Source organism: Poecilia reticulata, chromosome 18 (genome assembly GCF_904066995.2).
Source record: "Poecilia reticulata chromosome 18, P_reticulata-male-v2, whole genome shotgun sequence".
NCBI lineage: Eukaryota > Metazoa > Chordata > Actinopteri > Cyprinodontiformes > Poeciliidae > Poecilia > Poecilia reticulata.
This window is the reverse complement of record NC_088847.1, coordinates 1,376,479-1,398,365: the sequence shown is the minus strand read 5'-3', so window position 1 is coordinate 1,398,365 and position 21,887 is coordinate 1,376,479. Positions and strand designations below refer to the sequence as shown.

The 21,887-nt window shown below is 39.3% G+C and overlaps 1 protein-coding gene across 10 annotated transcripts in view; it reads left to right on the top strand.

Annotated features, from left to right (window-relative positions):
- Positions 1-21,887, top strand: part of frem1a (Fras1 related extracellular matrix 1a) — a 206,831-nt gene that overhangs the window by 7,409 nt on the left and 177,535 nt on the right. For 3 of the 10 annotated variants that reach the window (XM_017310424.2, XM_017310426.2, XM_017310425.2), the window contains one exon: positions 14,986-15,377. In XM_017310424.2, the coding sequence (XP_017165913.1) occupies positions 15,135-15,377 (243 nt within the window). In that variant the 5' untranslated portion in view covers positions 14,986-15,134. Of the gene's footprint in view, positions 1-658; positions 5,595-11,711; positions 16,285-21,887 lie in introns of those variants that run through there. The other 7 variants (XM_081599273.1, XM_017310428.2, XM_017310423.2 and 4 more) reach the window with 6 other exon arrangements.

Here is a 21,887-nt window from a genome sequence, read left to right as displayed (position 1 = left end):
AAATATTTAAGAACATGTTCCCATCTTCTTTTAAAGGCATAAAATTTTCCATCCAGACAGTATCTCAATCTTTCTAATACAATTACTTCAGAAAATAGGTTTTTCCATAGCTGGATCGATGGGGCATCACAACCTATCCATTTAGCCATTATTACTTTTCTAGCCAACATTAATAAGAATTGCACAGTCTCTTTGTGAGTACCCATGTGAGTGGGTATGAGTCCAAGTAGACAAAGCACTGGACCAGGATGCACTGTTTGTCCTATAGCAGAGCTGATTTCGCGACACACTGCCTGCCAGAATGCCTCTATAATTTTACACTCCCATAGGCAGTGAATTCTAGTTCCTGTAGCTACTTTACATTTAGGACAGTTTGGAGAGCTTGCTATATATATATATGGAGATATGTATACATTGTGTAAAATATTATATTGTATTTCTTTATATCGGTTACATACTGAGATTCTGGAAGGCAGAGTCAAGATGTCTTCCAATGCTTCTGAATTAATTGTGCTTTTCAGAGTTCTGTTCCAAGTGGATTGTAAATTCTCCAAGTAATCTTTCCTTAGCGTTTGTAACTCAGCATAGAATCTTGACACAAATCTCCAACGTGGGAGATTTGTGTCAAGATTCTATGCCATAATTATGATTCTATTGTCATAAACGTTTATGACAATCAAGAATAGTTTTATCAAGTAAATAACAATCCACCTCTAATGAGTCAGTTTTTGCCTTAACATAATGCCTTAGTTGAAGGTATTTATAGAAGTGCCTGGAAGCAATGCCATATTGTGTTATTTAATCTTCAAATGTCTTGAATTTTCCACTATGCCATAGATCATGCATCCTAGCAACGCCAGCATCCCGCCATGACCTAAGATCAGGACCAGCGCCCTCTACTGTCAAATCCGGGTTGTCTACCAGTGTTGTCAGACATGAAAAGTTTTTATTCTGTCCAAACATTTTCTTCAGAATATTCCATGCCTTAATGGTATTAGTAATTAGAAAATTATCTTTAGCAATGGCTGGGAGTTCTCGTCGTTTATTTAACAGATTTATTGGGTCGTAGGGTTTACAAACACTTTCTTCAAACCTTAGCCATGCATTATCATGCTTTTGGGTAGCCCACATTGAAATAATTCTTGCATGTAAAGACAATACATAATTCTCAATTTTGGGCAGAGCCCATCCACCTAAGGCTCTGGGAAGTTGTAGAACTTCAGTTTTAATTTTAGGTTTCCTGCCCGCCCAAATAAATTCTGATATTGCTTTATTTATTCCAGCTAAGTCTTTAGAGTCAATAAACAAAAACAGCATAGACACTGGATAAATTAACTGAGGGAGAATTATCATCTTAACAAGGTTAACTCTCCCCAGAAAGGATATGGGAAGCCTCTTCCATCTCGCCAATTTATCCTTAATATGAGAGATTGTAGGACTGATGTTTTCGGGGAAACAGTTGATCAGTTTTAGATGTCATGCGTATTCCAAGATACTTTAACCCTGTAGGAGCCCATCGAAATGGTTTGATGAATGCTGGCTCTCCCCGGTCACAGAAACCCAAAAGCATAATTTCTTATTTTTCGTAATTGACCAGTTATACCCAGATATCTTACTAAATTTATTGACGGAGTCAATTAGAGCTGGGATAGATTTTACAGGGTCTGTCAATGTTAAAATGATATCATCAGCGTATAATAATCTTTTGTACACTTTTGTTCCTATTAATATACCTTTAATATCTTCACTTTGTCTAATTGCAATTGCAAGTGCTCTATAGCCAGGGAGAATAGCAGTGGAGAGAGAGGACTTCCCTGTGCTGTCCCCCTTCCCAACCCAAATGGTGCAGACAGGAGGCCATTTGTCAAGACAGATGCTGAAGGATTTCTATTAAGAAGTTTTACCCAGTTGCATCCATTGAGACGATGATGCCTGGGGTTTGTGTCTGATTAAGGCAGTGCTTCTCAATTATTTTCTGTTACGCCCCCCCGCTAGCAAGAAGAAAACTATTCGCGCCCCCCACTTCCCACCGTGACTATCCGTCTCTGCATAACATTTTATCCTTAACATTAAAGAAAAGAAAAAAAAGACATATGGTCAAACTTACAAAGAATAACTTTATTAAATCGTGTTTTAAGTGTGCAACACTTTTTAAGTGCATCAATACCTGAAATTAAAAATAAATAAATCCTTGTTTAAACTGTAAACATGTTTGACCAACTAATTGCACCATTGCAAAATTAAATCAAATCAATAAATAATATTTAATAATTATAATAACTAATAAACTACAAAAACTAAAAAAAATAACTAATTTATATTCAGTTCAGCAACATTAACTCAGGAGCACAATATATAAAACAATTGAACCTACAAAACAAAAATGAATTAAACAATTTGTGCTCATTTTTTCTTTCTTTTTTTGATCAAAATGAGGAGGAAGTCAGGTTTAATGGCTACAATGAGCATGTTTTGCTCATAGTAGTCCAGAATTTGAAAAGCTCTTCAGCTGTGGCTCTGACTCTGACATATTTACAAAAAAGTTTATCTACCAGCTGTTCTTGAAGATCGTTAGCAATGTCATCTATACGTCTGGCGACAGTGTCATGGGACAGAGGGATAGTTTTTAGTTTTGCTGCACTGGCGTCGTCCAGCATGACAGAGACCATGTCTAATGCTGCAGGCGGTATCAGCTCCTCTGCTATGGTGTGGGGCTTTTTGCACTGCGCAATTTGGTACGCCACCTTATATGATGCTATCAGCGCTCGATGGTTTACTGAAGTAGCCTTCACAAAGCGGGATGACTGTTGGCAATATTAAGCACGTTTTCGCTGAAAAAAACTCTAGCAACTTATCGGCGTGATTGGAGTGTAACGTATTTAAGTGACGTGCTAATTAATTTGGCTTCATGCTGTCCACTGCGAGCATTTTTAGACACAGCAAACACACCGGTCTTTCCTCTTCTCCAACTGTAGTGACAGTGAAACCAAGCGCTAAATACGCTTCGTCGTATTTCCTCGTCTTAGCTTTCGGGTGACTTTTTTTGTCTCATTATCTTTGTCTCTCTCCGCTTTTCTTTTCATCCCTGTTAAAAACTTTTTCATATTGGGGGTTGTTATGTTGAATAACGGAGGCTATAGACCAGTGTTTCTCAACCTTTTTCGGGCCAGCGCCCCCCTAGCCTTTATCCAGGTCCCTCACCGCCCCCCACCAAAAAATCTGTAGGCTACTTTGCACTGACAATTATTTTATTATTAATGTTACTATCATTATTGTAGATGTTTTGAATCGGCACACCGATTATGTTACACTTCAGCGCTCCTTACGCTCCTTCACCTCGCGCACATAACGTGCACATAACGAGCGTATGTTTCTACGCTCCTTCGTGGGGGGCGCCGATTTATGTTTTCGCATCCACCTGAATAATGTGTAGTTGCGCCCCTACCCATGGCACTTCAACAATATTATTTTACCTTTTATCTGGAAATAGTGTGTTTATTCTTGCCATACAGTCTCTGTATTAATTATTGCTCGAAAGGTCTTGCCATACCAGTTTATTCCTCCGTATTTACTTTAGTTTCTTAGTTAATTCTTGCATTTTGTTCTTCATTCATTTCCATTTAGTTTCATTTGATTAGTGTTATCCTCTCTTGGTTTATTGCTATGTCCACTTTAGTTTCTTTACTGTTGCTAAATCATTATCATTTATTGATCATCAGTAATCTCATCACCTGCTGCGCCTCCTAATCATCATGTGTTTCACATCATGTGTTGATTTTTTCACTGTTCAGCGTCGGATTCTGTTTTTATGCCATAATTCACATCTAGTTCGTCGCTCCGTTTTGCCCGCTTCTCATGTTTCAGAATTTTGAGCAATGTGCGCGGCGTTTTTTTTGTTTTTTTTTTAACTCCCTAAGGTGCAGGGCGGTCGGGAAACATATCGATGGGGAAAAGGCAGACTGACATAAACCTTTTAAAACAACGGAAACAATTTCGGTATTCTGATTATTGAAATTTAAAAGTGCTGTGTTGTTCCCTCAAACCCGTTTCATACCGGACCACTTACAGCACCGGTGTTAACGCTATAAAATGAACGATCGTGGTATCACCCATGGAGGGATTTCTTTATTTAAATGAGTAGAGTAAATGAGTAGCTCCAATAGAAGAGGAGCTGCCATCGATACAGTTGCAGCCAAGCATGATTTAATGTTACACAATACAGTTTTACCAAGTTGTTCAAAGTCTAAACTGGTATTGTTGTGCATTTAAGGTGTAAAGTTTACCTTAGACCAAACGCCCCCCAAAAGCATCCTAGTTGCCCCCCTTTTGTAAAAATTTCCGCCAGCGCCCCCCTGCCGACCTCTGAACGCCCCCTGGGGGTCGGTACCGCCCACGTTGAGAACCGCTACTATAGACAGAACGCAGTCAGAGCTTTCTGTTGACTCAACACTGCTAACCAAGGCAAACCTGTTGTCTTGTAAGTCGTAAAATGTTGCACTGTCGCAAATGTGACAAAAGTAACAATGACAGTGCCACTGCCGCCTACTGTAGTGGATGCGCAATTACACTTTATACTAGTACAGCCCATAAAACAAAAGCCTGTTCCCCAGGGTCACACGCGCCCCCCCAGGTATCGCACCGCGCCCCCCAAAGGGGGCGCGCCCCACTATTTGAGAACCACTGGATTAAGGTGTTGAATAATATTAATAAGTCGTCTAGTGTTATTTGATGAAAGACGTTCCTTAATAAAGCCGGTTTGGTCTATATTGACTATGTTAGAAACTACCTTTTCCAGTCTGGTAGCCAAAATTTTAGATAAAATCTTCACATCCACACTAAGCAAGATAATGGGTCGATATGACGAACATTGTTCTGGGTCTTTGTCTTTTTTTAGGAATTACAATGATATTTGCTATATACATGGTAGCAGGTAGTTTAGATTCTTCTAGAGATTTATTAAAGACTCGTAATAATGTGCTAATTTTGCCTTTTAAAGTTTTTAAAAATTCGACAGGATAACCATCAGCACCTGGGCATTCGCCAGTTTGGAGTGAAGAGATAGCCTTTTTGATTTCTAGGGTTGTTACGGGTCCTTCTAATAAGTTTGCCTGTTCTAGTGACAATTGTGGTATATTTAGGTTATCCAGCCATACATGTTCTAATGTGTCTGTTTTTACTTCAGAGCAGTACAAGTTTTTATAAAACCGTTTAAAACATTCATTTATATGCTTATTATCCATATGACGATGGCCCTCTTTGTCCTGAATTGAGGATATAAAGTTTGTGCCAGGAGACTGACTTGTTTACTAGTTTTGTCAAGAATTTGTTTGGTTTATTGCCGTGTTCAAAGAACCTTTGTTGTGCAAATAATATATCCTTTTCAGCTTTCTTTGTTATAATATCTGATAATGAGGCCCGAGCTGCTTTAAGTTTCCCAGAATTTTAACTGATTTCGTGATGATATTGTCGTTTTCAAGTCTTTTAATTTGATTTTAAATTTTATTTTGTTCTGCTAATCTTTCTTTCCTCTTACAGCTGGAATATATTATTATCCCTCGCATATATGCCTTATATGCATCCCATACCAATCTGAGGTCAGTGTTATTATTGTCATTGAGTTGTAAATAAAAATCTGTCTGCTCTTCTAGTAATTCAGTAAAGTCTTCGTTTAGCAGCAGCAATCTATTCAGCTTCCATGAAGCTGTGCGGTCCAGTTTTCTGGGCGGTTGTATCGCCAGCCTCACAGGAGCATGGTCAGAGAGGGAAATTGTTCCTATCTCTGATTTCTCTGCAGAATGGACCAAATGATTCGACAAACAAATAGTCGATGCGCGTCATTGTTGAATGTGGCAATGAGTGAAAGGTAAAATTTTTTGTTAAGGGGATGCCTCCATATGTCAGTTAAATCCAGTTCTAAAATATTTTTTAGAACTGGATTCAGTCTAAGAACATTCAGTTCTTAGACTGAATGTTTTGGGGAGGACACCTGTCCATGAGAGGGCATAGAGAGCAATTAAAGTCACCTCCGATAAGTATGTTTGGGCAGTCCATTTCAGCAATTTGGTTAAGAAGCGCTGCAAAGAAATCCTCATCGTATACATTTGGGCCGTATACACTACCAAGCAAAAAACTCTCTCCATAAAGAACACCCTTAATCAATATGATTCTACCCTCTGTGTCTGTAAACGTGTCTAGAACTGTGAAAGGGAGATTTTTATGTATTAAAATTATAACCCCTCTTTTGTTTGTTGAACATGATGAGAAATGAACTTGCCCCAGCCATTCTCTTAAATATTTTTTTATGTTCATCATCCGTAAAATGAGTTTCTTGTAAAAATGCTACTTGGGTTCCGTCCTTCTTTAAACTATTTAGAATAGCCTTCCTTTTTATTACGTTATTAGAACCTTTTACATTCCATGTGCAAACCTTAATGCTCATCATCAGAGTATATCAATATGTTACTTGACGCTGTATTTTAAAAATATGCAGGTAAGATTCAAATTTAAGTTTAACCTGCAACATGCCTGCCTCAGATTGTGTTTTGTGCTGATAAACCAACGAAAAGGTTCCAAGCAAAAACCCAAAACAAAGCTTGAACCATCCTCTAACAAGAAAACTGTAACTGTAACAAGCTACATAACGAGATAAAAATAACAATAACAAGCTCGTCATACCACCTGAATAATGTGTAGTTGCGCCCCTACCCACTATGGTATTCCAAGGTAGTGAAAAAACACAGAGAAAAAAAAAAAATAAATTAAAGTATTAAGTTCCCTGCCCTCTCTGGGTCTGAATATCAAGCCACCGTGGATAAACACTTGCTGGGTGTAATAACAATGTTTTACCTCAACACTTTATCCCTTATTTATAAAACAGTGTAAACAAGCTGAATTGCAGTAGTGAATTTTCAAAAAGAAAACCAGTCTGTTTTCTTTTTGAATATTCACCATTGTTTTATTCTCATTATACTCAGTCGTTTATTCACACTTGGACGTGTGGAGAGATTCCTGTGAAGTCATTTAGGAAGTGTCTTCACGAATTCGTTAACTTCTTTCATGTTGGAGAGAGATGATGTCGGCCCATTTTGGTTGAAGATCTTGATCACGGCGGGGATCAGGAACGCGTATTTGACCTCTCGCAGCTGTCGCCGAGCGTCTGCGGACTCCTGTCTCTTTCCAACCACCTCTGCGGAGACTCTGCGATCTTCCACTTGAATTATCCCCTTGATCCTTGCAGCGCTGAGGATCCTTTGTTTATCGATGTAGTTGTGCAGCCTCACCAGGACTGCTCGCGGATGGTTTCGGTCATTTCGCCCCGCCGGGGGTCCGGTGCTGTGGGCTCTTTCAATTTTTATCCGTGTCTGCTGCAGCCCCAGGACTTTTGGAATCCACGCCCCGAAAAAAGCCACCGGTTCACTGCCTTCCTTTAGTCCCATAATCTTAATGTTCTGGCGCCTGCTCTGGTTTTCGAAGCTGTCCAGTCTTTCCAGTCCCCTTTTAATCTTTTCCTCCATACCGTCCAGTCTGCGCGCGCTTCTTGTCGATTCGTCCTCCAGATCAGAAATGCGCTGTTCAGCCGCAGATATTCGCTGCGTCATTCTGTCGAGTTTCTCCGAGTTCAGATACTGGTTTAAGAATTGCAGCTACTTTTCTGTCCAACATTTCTTCAATATTCTTGGAGACCGGTTCCACTATGGTATCTTCTTTTAGAGTGTTAGCTTCTTCCACGTTACTCACAGTGCAACTCCTCCATGTCAGTCCAAGCAGCGTCTTTGTCGTTTTGGCTAGCTGCGGGTGTGCTAACGTTAGCACCAGCTTTCCTCCCTTCTTCTTTTTGCTCGGTGCAGCAGGTAGTGGCGGAGCTAGACTTTTAAAGTTGGGGGGGCCAAGGGGCGGCCAGGACTACCTCTGGGGGGGCAAAATTTAAAATGTGTGTGTGTGTATGTATATATATCTATCTATCTATCTATCTATCTATCTATCTATCTATCTATCTATCTATCTATCTATCTATCTATCTATCTATCTATCAAACTGAATATTTGGTTATTTTCTTAAGCCCTTCTGTCATTTGACATGTTATAATTAACACCTTAGACTGGCGCACATGGAGACATGATAGACCTTATGCAGAGTTCATCGCAGAGGAAACAAATCAATCAAATAAAATATCTTTTCTGAATATCATCTCATGGACACTGAACTAAATGCGTCGAGGAATAACAGCTGACTGTTGAGAGAGGAAAGAAATTAAAGTGCAGATCCGTTAGGCAGAAACAAGCGCAGAGCGCTGGACAATAAATGCGCGTAAATGCTCCACCGTTACGCTCCAATCAATCCCACATGAGATGACAAACGCCAAATATACAATATATTTTTAAAAACAAAACCAGTAAAAACTTAACTGAGTTAATATGTCAGATTCCCTCCCTCCTGTCTTGATAAGAACAGAGAGCAGTTCGCTGGTTTCTGTCCAGACTGTGATCAAGCGCAGCTGACCACTTGGTGCGCAGACAGTTTAAGCTTTACGCACAGAGAACATCGTGGAGCTCATTATTAATCAGACTAAGAACAATATCTGTCAGAGAATCATCTGTGATCTGGACGCTTTAAGGGACCAGAGGCTTTGGAGCGTCCAGCAGCTGATCCGCTTCTGCTGTGTTTTTCTCCCGCTGAGGGAAGTCAGTGCGGGATCAGGAAACGATCAGAGTTCTATTGTCTTCTAATCACGTCATTTCGTAAAATGTTACCTGATTTCAAAAACGTTCTAACAGAGAAATAATAAATGTTTCGTTTAATGACTACAAATTGGGAATAAAATGATTTTTTTTCTTTGACGGACAATGAAAAAACTCTAGCGCAACCTCTGCTCCAAACTACGAACATTGTCGGCCCCTCTTCGGTTTTTTCTCTTTTTTTGCGGAGGATCAATAAATAACTTATTGGTGTTTTACCATCATCACCAGGTATGAAGTGCTTTAGCCTTTGAGTTGCACCACAGCGCAGCACAACTGAAACACCCAGGAGAAGAATTTCAGCTTGTTTTTATGAGTATAAAGGAGGCTGGTATCGCGCCTAATCTAAATCTATTTATTTATGTCACATGGACTTATATAAAGTTTTATACATTTTCTTTTCATATATTTATTATTGTTTTTCTTCTTTAGATATTAGGTTGACTTAGAATGATTCCAAATAATGTACAGGAATAACCTGGTGCTGTTACATGTCAATCATCTGGGGGGGCCACTAGGGGGGCCAATCAGATGACAGGGGGGGCACTGGCCCCCCCTGTGGCTCCGCCACTGGCAGCAGGTCCAAAACAGTTTTCCAGAGACATGTCAAAGCTTACCATGACTTCTGTTTCAGTTCACATGGTGGGGAATTGTCTTAAATGTTAGTTTTATTTCGACCCAGAGAGGAGACGAAAAACATACGTCTATTCAGCAGCGTGCATCACCTCGATCCCCCCTATCACCAGTTTTTAGTTGTCTAAAACGTAACTTATTAACTCAGCTGGTGAATGTTGACTTCTCTTGTTCTTGCCATTGAGCTGGCTTCTCAGGACTTGTCTTATTCGTTGGAGGTATTTGGCTGTGGCTCCTTTCCTTGTGACCTCATTGAGGTTGCCATTTGCTTGTGGTATTCCCAGGTACTTGTAGCTGTGCTCTATGTCTGCTATTGTTCCTTCTGGGAGTGAGACCCCTTCTGTGTGGGCGACCTTCCCTCTCTTTGTAACCATCCGACCACACTTCTCTAGTCCGAATGACATCCCAATGTCAGTGCTGTAGATCCTGGTGGTGTGGATCAGTGAGTCGATGTCTCGCTCGCTCTTGGCGTACAGCTTGATGTCATCCATGTAGAGGAGGTGACTGATCGTGGCCCCATTCTTGAGTCGGTATCCATAGCCAGTCTTGTTGATGATTTGGCTGAGAGGGTTCAGGCCTATGCAGAACAGCAGTGGGGACAGAGCATCTCCTTGGTATATGCCACATTTGATGGACACTTGTGCAAGTGGTTTGCAGTTGGCTTCAAGGGTGGTTTTCCACAGCCCCATCGAGTTTGCAATGAAGGCTCTTAGAGTCCTATTGATGTTGTACATCTCTAAGCATTCAATGATCCAAGTGTGTGGCATTGAGTCATAGGCTTTCTTGTAATCAATCCAAGCGGTACACAGGTTGGTGTGTCGGGTTTTGCAGTCTCGGGCGACTGTGTGGTCTACAAGGAGTTGGTGTTTGGCTCCTCTGCTATTTATGCCTATGCCCTTCTGTGCCTTGCTCATGTATTTATCCATGTGCCCGCTTATCTTAGCCGCTATGATGCCTGACATGAGCTTCCATGTTGTAGAGAGACAGGTTATTGGCCGATAGTTGGATGGGACTGAACCCTTCGAGGGGTCCTTCTGTATCAGGATTGTGCGCCCTTCAGTTAACCATTCAGGGTGAGTCCCATTTTATAGCAGCTGGTTCAGTTGAGCTGCCAGTCGCTCATGGAGGGCAGTGAGTTTCTTAAGCCAGTAGGCATGGATCATGTCAGGTCCTGGTGCTGTCCAGTTTTTCATACCTGAGACTCTGTCTTGGACATCTGCCACAGTGATGGTTACCAGGGCTTGTTCTCTCTCGTGTATCTCTTTAGGCGGCTGGCCAAGGCTTGGAGCCTTTGTTTGGCAGTTTCGAGTGCTTCAGGTATGGGCATCTGGCTGTACTTCTTGGGTACTGATCTTTTCATTGCACCCCTTTGGAGCTCTGACAGTTGACTCACTTCCCTCCTTGTGATCTTGATCTTAGCCTCTAACCGTCTTTTCCATGGTGGGTATTGGGTCTCATGGTTGCTCTTATAACCAAGCATCTCAAGGATCACTGATGCTGAGTTGTATATCAGCTCATTGGTTTCTGTATGGTGTTCTGATGGTACTTCACTCAGCCGTTGTAATTGGCGTCGGGGTTGTCTGGTGTTCATTCGGGCCATGATTCTCTCTCTCAGGTCAGTTGCTGCCTCGTTCAGCTCAGATGGTTCGTTCATTACTGGGGCTACATACCCAGTCTCTGGGTGGGGAGTTGTAGTTGACTCCCTTCTGACCTGGCATCCTGGCTCCTTCCCGTAGCACTTGTGTCGTACCTCGTCAATCTCAAGTTGTGACAGCAGTTGCCGTTTGCGGATGTTGGAACACTGAGCTACTAGTTGTTTGGCAGTTAGTGTTGACTGGGGATGTCGAGCTAACCATTCCTCCCACAGTCTTTGCATGTAGCCCCTCTGACTAGGATTACTTGAGTAGTAGCATTCCAACAGATCCATGTTTTCACCTCTCGCCCATTTCCGTCTTGTTCCAGTAGCCCACTTTTCATCAGGGTGCTCTGGTTCCCCAGCACCTGACGCAGACCTTGTTTGACCGGGCGATGTCTGAGCCGGCATGTCGTGCTTATTTGTGTTTCTCATGGTATGAGGTAGGCTATATAGCTCCAAGGGTCTTGCCTAAGGACCCACACTGACAGCTCAATGTCACCGTTGTAACCGTTTGCCCCAGCCCCCAGCCTGGCCTCGAACCCGGGTCTCCCGGGTGGAAGACTGGTGACTTTACCTATTGAGCTATACAGTCAGCTATATATATATATATATATATATATATATATATATATATATATATATATATATATATATATATATATATATATATATATATATATATATATATATATATATATATATATAATTTAAAAAAATAACGACTGAATATTTGGTTATTTTTTATGCCCCTCTGTCATTTGACATGTTATAATTAACACCTTTGACTGGCGCACATGGAAATATGATAGACTTTTACGCAAAGAGTTCATCGCAGAGGAAACTAAAATCAATCAAATTAAAGATCCTTTCTGAATATCATCTCATGGACACTGAACTAAATGCGTCTTTCTGACCGGAAGCGTGTTGAAGAGTTATGGACACCTTGGTTAGGAAGCTCTGTTTGGACAGGTAATTTGACAGGTAAAAATATTTTGGGTCGGACCAGAATTATTTGCCTGATGGTGGTTCGGGCTTCTAATGAGTTTACATTTAATGAGTTTGGAGCACACAGAGAAAACCTAAAGAGAATGTTATCTACTTATTGTAGTTTAAGTAGAGGAATAACAGCTGACTGTTGAGAGAGGAAAGAAATTAAAGTTAGACAGAAACAAGCGCAGAGCGCTGGACAATAAATGCGCATAAATGCTCCACCGTTAAACTCCAACTAATCACACATGAGATGACAAACGCCAAATATACAATATATAGTTACACTGCTCACGTTAATGGTGTTTTAAAACCAAAACCAGTAAAAACTTAACTGAGTTAATATGTCAGATTCCCTCCTCACCCTCGTCTTGATAAGAACAGAGAGCAGTTCGCTGGTTTCTGTCCAGACTGTGATCAAGCGCAGCTGACCACTTGGTGCGCAGACAGTTTCAACTTTACGCACAGAGAACATCGTGGAGCTCATTATTAATCAGACTAAGAACAATATCTGTCAGAGAATCATCTGTGATCTGGACGCTTTAAGGGACCAGAGGCTTTGGAGCGTCCAGCAGCTGATCCGCTTCTGCTGGTTTTTCTCCCGCTGAGGGAAGTCAGTGCGGGATCAGGAACCGATCAGAGTTCTGTCGTCTTCTAATCACGTCATTTCGTAAAATGTTACCTGATTTCAAAAACGTTCTCGCAGAGAAATAATAAATGTTTCGTTGGATGACTACAAATTGGAAATAAAATGATTTTTTTCTTTGACGGACAATGAAAAAACTCTAGCGCAACCTCTGCTCCAAACTACGAACATTGTCGGCCCCTCTTCGGTTTTTTCTCTTTTTTTGCGGAGGATCAATAAATAACTTATTGGTGTTTTACCATCACCACCAGGTATGAAGTGCTTTAGCCTTTGAGTTGCACCACAGCGCAGCACAACTGAAACATCCAGGAGTTTTTATAAGTACAAGTATAAAGAAGGCTGGTATCGCGCCTGATAAGAATCTATTTATTTATGTCATCACATGGACTTATATAAAGTTTTATACATTTTCTTTTCATATATTTATTATTGTTTTTCTTCTTTAGATATTAGGTTGACTTAGAATGATTCCAAATATGTACAGGAATAACCTGGTGCTGTTAAATGTCAATCATCTGGGGGGGGCCACTGGGGGGCCAATCAGATGACAGGGGGGGCACTGGCCCCCCCCTCTGGCTCCGCCACTGCCTCCACACTCGTAGCATGTCTTCATTAGTCAACTTTGTCCCCCCCACCATGTGTCATTAGGCTAGCCTGGGTCTTCATGTGGCTAAAGTTGCCAAAGCAAAGAACACAAGCACTGTGTCACATCAGCCAAGTTGCTAAATAATGCACATAAAGGATAACTTTGACTAACATATTAACTTTTAATTTGTTTGATTAAAATTGGAGGGGAAAAACTATTTGCCTGTCTTTAAAATATGTTCAATATTAAGGGCTAACGTTACAGTAATGGAGTTTAATAACTTTAGCTAACATTAACTTACAGCAAGGTAGGATTAGCTTGAATTGCTCATAGCTAACATTACAGAGAAAGAGAACATAGTCAATGTTATTTTCTCAAAGAAAATGTAAAGTTAATAAGACACATACCTCATATGTATTAGGTATCAAACTTCGGCTTCTTTTTAAACAGGAGGTCTGGCCGTTATAACTTGTGTTAGGTTTGCCCCACAATATGGAAGATTTCTTCTTCACCAACACTGTAAGCCTGTTCGTGGACTCATTGGTGGAGATGGTGTATCGCACTACTTAACCCGTGTGTTTAGAAATGGGGTCCAGCCGACCCCACACACGTAAAACTTTTATCATTTGCCACAGTCCTCTACGTTTGCCTCAGTCTTCGCACGCACAAGGGTTAAAACAGCCTTAAATAATTTTTCAAATGCTAAGTTCATCTTGGCATTTGTGCATCTTGCTGTAAAACTTTAGGATCGATTAAATTAAGAAAATTAAGACTAAACAACATGCAGAGCTATATAATATTACTACATAAAGCTAATTTTTAAAGTTTAATTGGTAATGCGTTTATAACAAACTTATGTCAGATCATGATTTCTTGGTTAATAACAAGTTGTCATAACGAAGACATTTTGTCTAGATTAATGTCAAGTTGTCATAACGAAGACATTTTGAATAATGTCAACTTTATATTAAAAGTGTCATGATTTACCGAACGACGCTTTATGACAACAGCCATAAATATTCATGAAGACTTATTGACGTTCATGACAGGTGTTATGTCATGTTTATGACAGTGTCATAACAGTCTTATTTACCCCCCTTCAAATAAAGTGTTACCCATGACTGTTATGCATAACATGAATATTAACATGACTTTTCACAGATGAAGGAAGGCACCGCTCCCAGTCACAATTGTCAGTCACAGACAAGAGGAGGGTCTTAGTGTTGTCAATCACCCTTATGCACTCTTCCTTAATGTGTTAATTAAGGCAGAGAAACACAATACCAATCCAATAATTTTTTTTATTAGCTATCACACTAACTAGTCTGAGCATAAACTACAACTGGTTCAGGCATAAGCTACAACCAGTTTTAGCTTAGCAGAGAGCGATTTGAGCAGCGTGCACATGGGAGTGACTGACAGTGCTAAAACCCTCCCCCTGGCTCTGATTGGTTGTTTCTGATGGAGCTGTGTATTTCAATAGTTAGCACTGGGAGCACTGGTATAAGGCAGTGCTAAAAAATAAATTCACAGATTATATTGTGATTATATTATACTGTAACATACTGACAGTTTTAACAAATATCAAAAAATCATATTTTTATGAGTTATTAAATGAGTATTAAAAGATTTATACACAAATATGAAGCAGGAAGAGTTGAAATGGTAAACTACTCGAGAACAAATTAGTTTTCTTCATGTGTTGAATAGTTTTTTGCTAATATATGAAATACCTTAGCCTGAAATGTTGTGTTTTCCACAGATCCTGACTGACCATGTGACCCATGCTATCAAATGTAAAGTTGAGCAAATCCCAGACAAACTCTGACTGGAGTGTGTTGGTGACAGAGACCCAGCTTCCATCTGGAGGCTGCTAGATATCCTGCCTATAACGCCTTGGGACTGAAAGCGATGGGTTTTCCAGGTCACACACTGGCCTTGTCCATACTTGTGGTGCTTCTGCATTTACTGACCTGTTCATCTCTTTGTTCACTAGTAAAAGTCAATAAAGGTTTAAAGGTGAAACGAGGTCAGTCAATCTACCTTCAGGAAGGGGATCTGCAGTTCCATGTTCCTGCTCAGAAGGATGTATGCAAGCTGGAAGTAGTATTAAACGAGCCCATAACTCAAAGAGTAGGAAAACTTGTGCCACAGGTAATGGAAACCTCATTTACAAGATTTTAAAAAAGCTAATTATTTTTACCAGGACTAAAATAATTTGAACAACAGGTTCTTCAAGATGTTGCTGCACCAGCCTTTGATATAGGCTGGTGATATAGGCTGCACCAGCCTATATCTCTGCCTTTGATATATGTCTAAAAGCTGATATATCAAAGGCTCAGAGCTGGGGTACCAATCATCTCATATATGTGTCAGCTTTCCATGGTTCCGCATATATACGGAGCTAAAACTGTGACAGCTGACACTGATTTGGCATTGAAAAATAAATGTCACTGAAAAAAGAAACAGTGACATTGAAGAATGTATGATGATGCACACATTAGACCAGGGGTGTCAAACTTCATTGCTCAAGGGCCACTGTACTGCAGTTTTTAGATGTACTACAGGTACAAAATACTGGAATGAAATGGCTTAATTACCTCCTTCTTGTGTAGATCAGTTCTCCAGAGCCTTGCTAATGTCCTAATTATTCTATTCAGGTGTGGTGCAGCAAAGGGACATCTAAAGGTTGCAGGGCAATGGCCCTGCAGGACTGGAGTTTGACCATTAGATGGTGAAACTTTGTTTTCCCGATAAGTTTTCAATGCCACTGCAGAGAATTCAGGGGTGCATTCACGCCAATACTGTTTTGTCTACTTTAATCAAACTCCATTTTGTTTGCCTAGAAAGTGAGTTTAATTTGGAAAGGTGTGAATTTGCTCTGCTGGAGCTATGCTGTCTGGGGCTTTATGCCCCCAATAGGGTCACCCAAGGCAAGGAGAGGGACCAGACAAAGTGCAGCCCGAAGACCCCTTTGATGAATGTGAACATTGGATTTGGTGTTCCCTCGCCCGGATGCGGGTCACTGAGGCCCCACTCTGGAGCCAGGTCTGGATGTGGGGTACGTTGGCGATTGCCTGGTGGCTGGGCTTTTACCCATGGAGCCCGAGCCACCCAGGTGAAAAAAAAGTATACTTTAGTATACTTCAAACATACTTAAATTTGTGAAAGTACACTTAAAGTATACTAAATATTAACAATATTATTAATATTACACTTTTAATATATTAAATAAAAGCATACTTTAAGTGAACAAAATATGAGTGAATATGTATGAATTTTTAAGTGCCTTAATAATCTTTTACTATTTATTAAAATTGCATACAATTAAAAAAATGATAATCATGATGTAATTTTTAAGAAAGTACCCAATAGTATCCAATCAATTTTCACATGTGTGATGTAAAACCTTATAATTAGCGGCATTAGCTCCAGTTCATACTCCAGACCAGATGGTGGCGGTATTGCACATTTTCATTTGTTTAAAAAAATGCCACAAAGAGAAGAAAAAACTTGAAGATAACAGAATAGAATAATGGTAGAATTATGGCTTGGAAGGCGTAAACGTTCACTGCAGGTGGATGAAGTGGCCATGTGGTTTGGTCCAGTTGACTGCACTACTTCAGGCTTCAGTTCCTGGCATGGAGCCTCCCAGCCAACCCAAAATCTCATGAGCTGGTGCAGATTGTCTGAAGATGCTAGGAAAAGTATACATTTGTTTTTTTTTAGATACGTGATGAGTTTCCTGTAGATGGAATCATTCATAAAGCTGACTTTGAGATAAGACTTTATGCGAATGTCTTTTCCATCTAAGAAACTAATGAATATGTATGTGATATCCTTCAAAAATCATTTGAATACATTTTGCCATGTTCACTAATCAACCTGAAAAGCTTCATCAGCTTTATCTGTCCAGTGTTGTAAGACATGATTATAAGAAAATAAATGTACTGTATTATGCTGGTATGTATTGCACGTCTTATCATTCTCAAAATAACATAAACATTGCCCAAATGTTTAAACAGACATTTTACCTTCTTCGAGAAACTGACGGAAAAACCCTGTCACCTGCGTAGTTTTTGCTTCCAAGATATCATCGCTGTCGTCACCGTCATCACTTTGCTTCTTCACTTGTGGCCAAATGATTGACTGCAGGACCATCTATAATTGTAGAAATAGAAATAGCTCCAATCACAGAGCCTATCAAAAATATGATCCTTAAAAGTTCCTTGAAAAGAGAAAAAGGAAAAATATGTCAAAAACATTGTCAGTAAAATAAAAAAAAGTATTTTGAAATTAGTAGGTCAGTATTGAGAAATCAAATTAAATATTTAATCTAAAATAAGTTAACAACTGTACTTGCAAGCATATATTTTCCTCAAAATGAGTTAAAATCAAATGAAAAAACAAAGGAGGTTGTTTCTAATGTTGCTAGGTAAACAAAACGACGTTTTGTACCGCAAAGTAAAAAGAATGTAAATTAATATTATATGTCGGAGAAGCAGTAGTTTGGATGACGCTATAATGACCATAAATGTATTAATTTATTCATAAATGAAGTTGCATGAACAATACAGTAGATGAACAGAATGGGGTTGTGGTTATAATTAATGTCGGAAGAGTTCACAGCCCCTCCTTGAAGCATACAAGGCAGCCGTATTAGCTTGCTACATTAGCGGTAGCATCTCCTGGAAAATTACATCTTTTACCAAGACTGCTTGTTTCAGTCTCACCTAAGACAACAAACAAACAACCCGGAAAGTCGCTACCCATCAGTTATCTTTAAAGATTCTAGACTTGGCGCAAGTGGTAATCCTTTTTGAAATAAAACACCAGAAAATTGGGTGTGGGACAGCCAAGGGGGCAGGGGGCCTAGGACGTAGCGAGAACTAATATAGCCAGCATTACATGGCGTAAGATTAACAACGGCCCAAATCCGTGTTTTAAATCAGGCATTAATATCATGTATCAAAGTTCATGTGCAAAATAAAATATACTACAGAAATATGAAAGCATAGACTCACCGTTGGGGTTGGGTTTCCGTTCGCCTCCATGGTCGCTGGCCTCAGTAATGCCGGTATTTCTTCAATATGACGCTTAGGTCATGTGATTGGCTGGGTGTTGAAATCTGACAACGATTGCTAATGTCTGTGACCTGAAGTAACCTTGCCATTTTTGTACAGCGAATTTTTAGACGCTGAATTTGAGACAGCGAATTTGAGCAAGTTGAAATTTTAGGACACTGAAAATATTGCATTTCAATTTTTAAAAGTTGAATTTTTTTATATGCTGAATTTTTTAACACTGAAAAAATAAATATATTGAAAATTTCATCACTTTGAAATAGGAATGTGAATTTCTTTAACAAATGAAAATTGCAAACATGTACAAATAATGAGACAGAATTTTTTTTTTAGGTCAAAATTATATTCTGAATTAATTTTGAAATTGAAAAAGTAAGCGCAAATATACAACATTCAAGTTTCAGATGCATTTTTTATTCAAATTCTGATGGCACATATTTACTTCCATAAAATTCGCCATTTTTACTCGCATAATGCCTTAAAAGTAGAGAGGGCCTTGACAATAGTTAGTAATTTTGGTAAATTCAAGCTGGTGACGTCCTAATCCGAGTTAGACGACAACACAACGGGACAACAACCCATGGAAATGAAATGTGTGTCAGAAAAGGAGCCTGGGGGGACAAAGGCTGCTAAGTGTTGCTAGCTGGTGGTAAGTTTGCTTATTAATTATCTTCATTTAATTATAAACAGTGCAGTAAAGATATATAACTTACGTTGGTTTCATACATAATTATTTTATCAATTTTTTTGTGACTTGTATGATTATTACAATAGGAATCATTCAGCTTCATGTTATAACTGCATGGAGGTTATTTGTTGCGACTTATACTTTAATTCATAAACTAACCTGGTTTTAATTAAGCTCCATAAGACAGAGATACTTCGATATTGTGAGGTTGTTGTTGTTCTAACTCGTTCATAAATGATTTTATCTTCAACATATGTTTGCAGTCTAACTAAACAAATGAAGATGAAAGAGGAAGCCAGAGAAATCGGGTCTTAGAAAACCTAAAGACTTTCTGTCTCAGAAGAAGCTCTGACTCCACCAGATGACCAACCAGCTCTGAGGATGTACCTCCACATCGTCTTCATGATGTAAGTTTGTTTTTTTCAATGAGGAGCTAGCTACATTTTCAACAACAAAAACTGGTGTGTTACCAACACCAAGTGCTTAATAAACATGATTTGATTTAAAGGTAACTGGAAAGAATTTTTCTCTTTCATACATTTTATTTGTTGTTGACTTTCAGGGCCCTGTGATGGACTGGTGACCTATCCAGGGTGAACCCCGCCTCTCATCTGATGGCTGCTGGAGATGGGCACCACCAGCCCTCCTCACTAGTGTTCAGATAATGTGTGTTCAGATAATGGATGTAAAGATTTTAAGGTAATTTGTCTCCTTAAGTCCACACTTAAAACAGCTTCATAGTTAATGCCAACATCAACTGATTCTATGACATTGCTGACTTTTTTTTTTTTACTTCTAACATAAACAGGCAAAGACGACACCCAGAAATGTTTTTCCACCCCAGGCATCCGGTCCCAATCATCATCTGTTCTTATGATGTCACATACATGGCGAGTCCACAACGTCTTAAAATTGTAAGTATAATTTTTTTATTTGCCATTTTTCTGTTTTCTTTAAATACAAATACTTTCTCTGTTTAATTGCTCTATTGTTCGTTTTTGTAGGTTCCTGTAAGGTGCAGTGAACGAGAATGTTCTGTCGTTGATCCTCTTTCATGTTTTATTGTCACACATAAATTTTCATGTTCATTGTGTTCACTTTAGATGTGTAAACTGATAATTTATGTAAAGTTCATAAAGTTGTGAGTGAAATTGGACAATCTTAAAATGTCGGTAATAAAATATTTGAATTACCTTGGGCATCTTGTGTAATTAATCTTTCCATGTAATTTTAGCCTAAAACAATGTAAGTACTGCAGTGTAGTTATGCATGTCATTTACAAAATAGGTACGTAGGAATAGACTTTCACAAGTAATTAAAATTGTAGTTTTTTATCAATAGCAGGAAATCAAAAATAAAAATTTAGTGTAATTTAAATAAATTACTAATATATTAATAGTATATTTAAAATATATTTGAAGTAGATTAAATATATATTTTTACTATAATTCTGAGACAGAATTATTAAAATATAATTATATCAAAATATAATAAAGCTCTGAAATATATTTAAAAAGTATACTTTCAGTACACTAAGTACACTTGAAGTTGTTCCAAAAAAGCACGTATAGTATACTAAAATATACTATTACTTGTAATTTAATACTATTTAAATACTACTAAAGTATACTAAGCACAAAATTTGTTGTTCCAAAATAGTACAGTTTAAGTACATCAATAAAAGTATACTAAAGTATGTTAAAATTTAGTATACTAAAGTATACTTTTTTTTCACCTGGGCGCACAAATGGACACACGCACACAATCAGCAAAATACACACAGAACCGCACCTCTGCTCCAGATCAGAGAAAGAACAGGCAGATACACACACAGACACAGAGAAAGCGAGAGAAAGAGAGAAAGAGAGAGAGAGAGACCGGGCCACCTCTCAGTGAAAAATAAAAACCGTAATATCCAGCCGCATTCAAAAACAATTCACAGTAAACACACAAAAAGGTTAGTGAGACGCACAAAGTCACAAAACAGCAAACATACACAAAAGAAATCCCTACGGACATCGGTGTCAGAAAATAAAAAAATATGTGGGCCTCACTCCCTGTCCTTTCGTAACGCTACTCGTCACAGGTGGATTTCACACCAAATTTAGTTTCAGTCCTTTCCGAGTCGAGTGCAGAACTCGAGGGGGACTGACCCTACAATTTAACGTACGCTTCGAACCACAACCCCAAACACAACGAAGCAGTACAACCTGTGCCAGATCCGAATAACACTCAGCCAAGAGCATGTCCCTTAAGAGAGGATCAAACTCTCAGGCTGATACAAGCCCGTTCCTACAATAACCGTACCAATCCATGAGAGTTACAGTCCCAGTCTGATCCAGAGGCAGCGTCCCGACAACTGGGGGTTAGGCCAACAATCACTGTGGCACAAAATAAAAGTCCTATATGCTAAGATCCAATAAAAAGAAAAGTTACACAATCGTTTCTCTGCAATCAAACCAAAGATCCGGTGGAAGCCACAAACCAGCGCGTCAAAGAGAAATCAAACTTACATCAGGAGACGCACCTGTATCGTAGACCAACGTGGAGCTCAAAGTCGCTCACTGTGGTCCCAGCTTCAATCGCACAGCACTGTTCAGAACCGGACAAGTCCCCAATTATTAAGAGGGGAAAAATTATTCTAAAACTTTAAAAACCTTTTGACTCGTTATATCCTCTCTATGCCCGGATTCAGAAAAATGCTTTGCGCAAGGACTGAGATCACACAGAAATGACAGCGTCACAATAATCAGCATTTATTCAAGACAGATGCATACTATCACCAGAAAAGCACATCACATAACATCAGAAACCTCAGAGCACAAGCAACGCATGAATTTACCTGAGAAAAGGAAAAACAACAAAAGATGGAAACGACAAACAAAAAGCAAA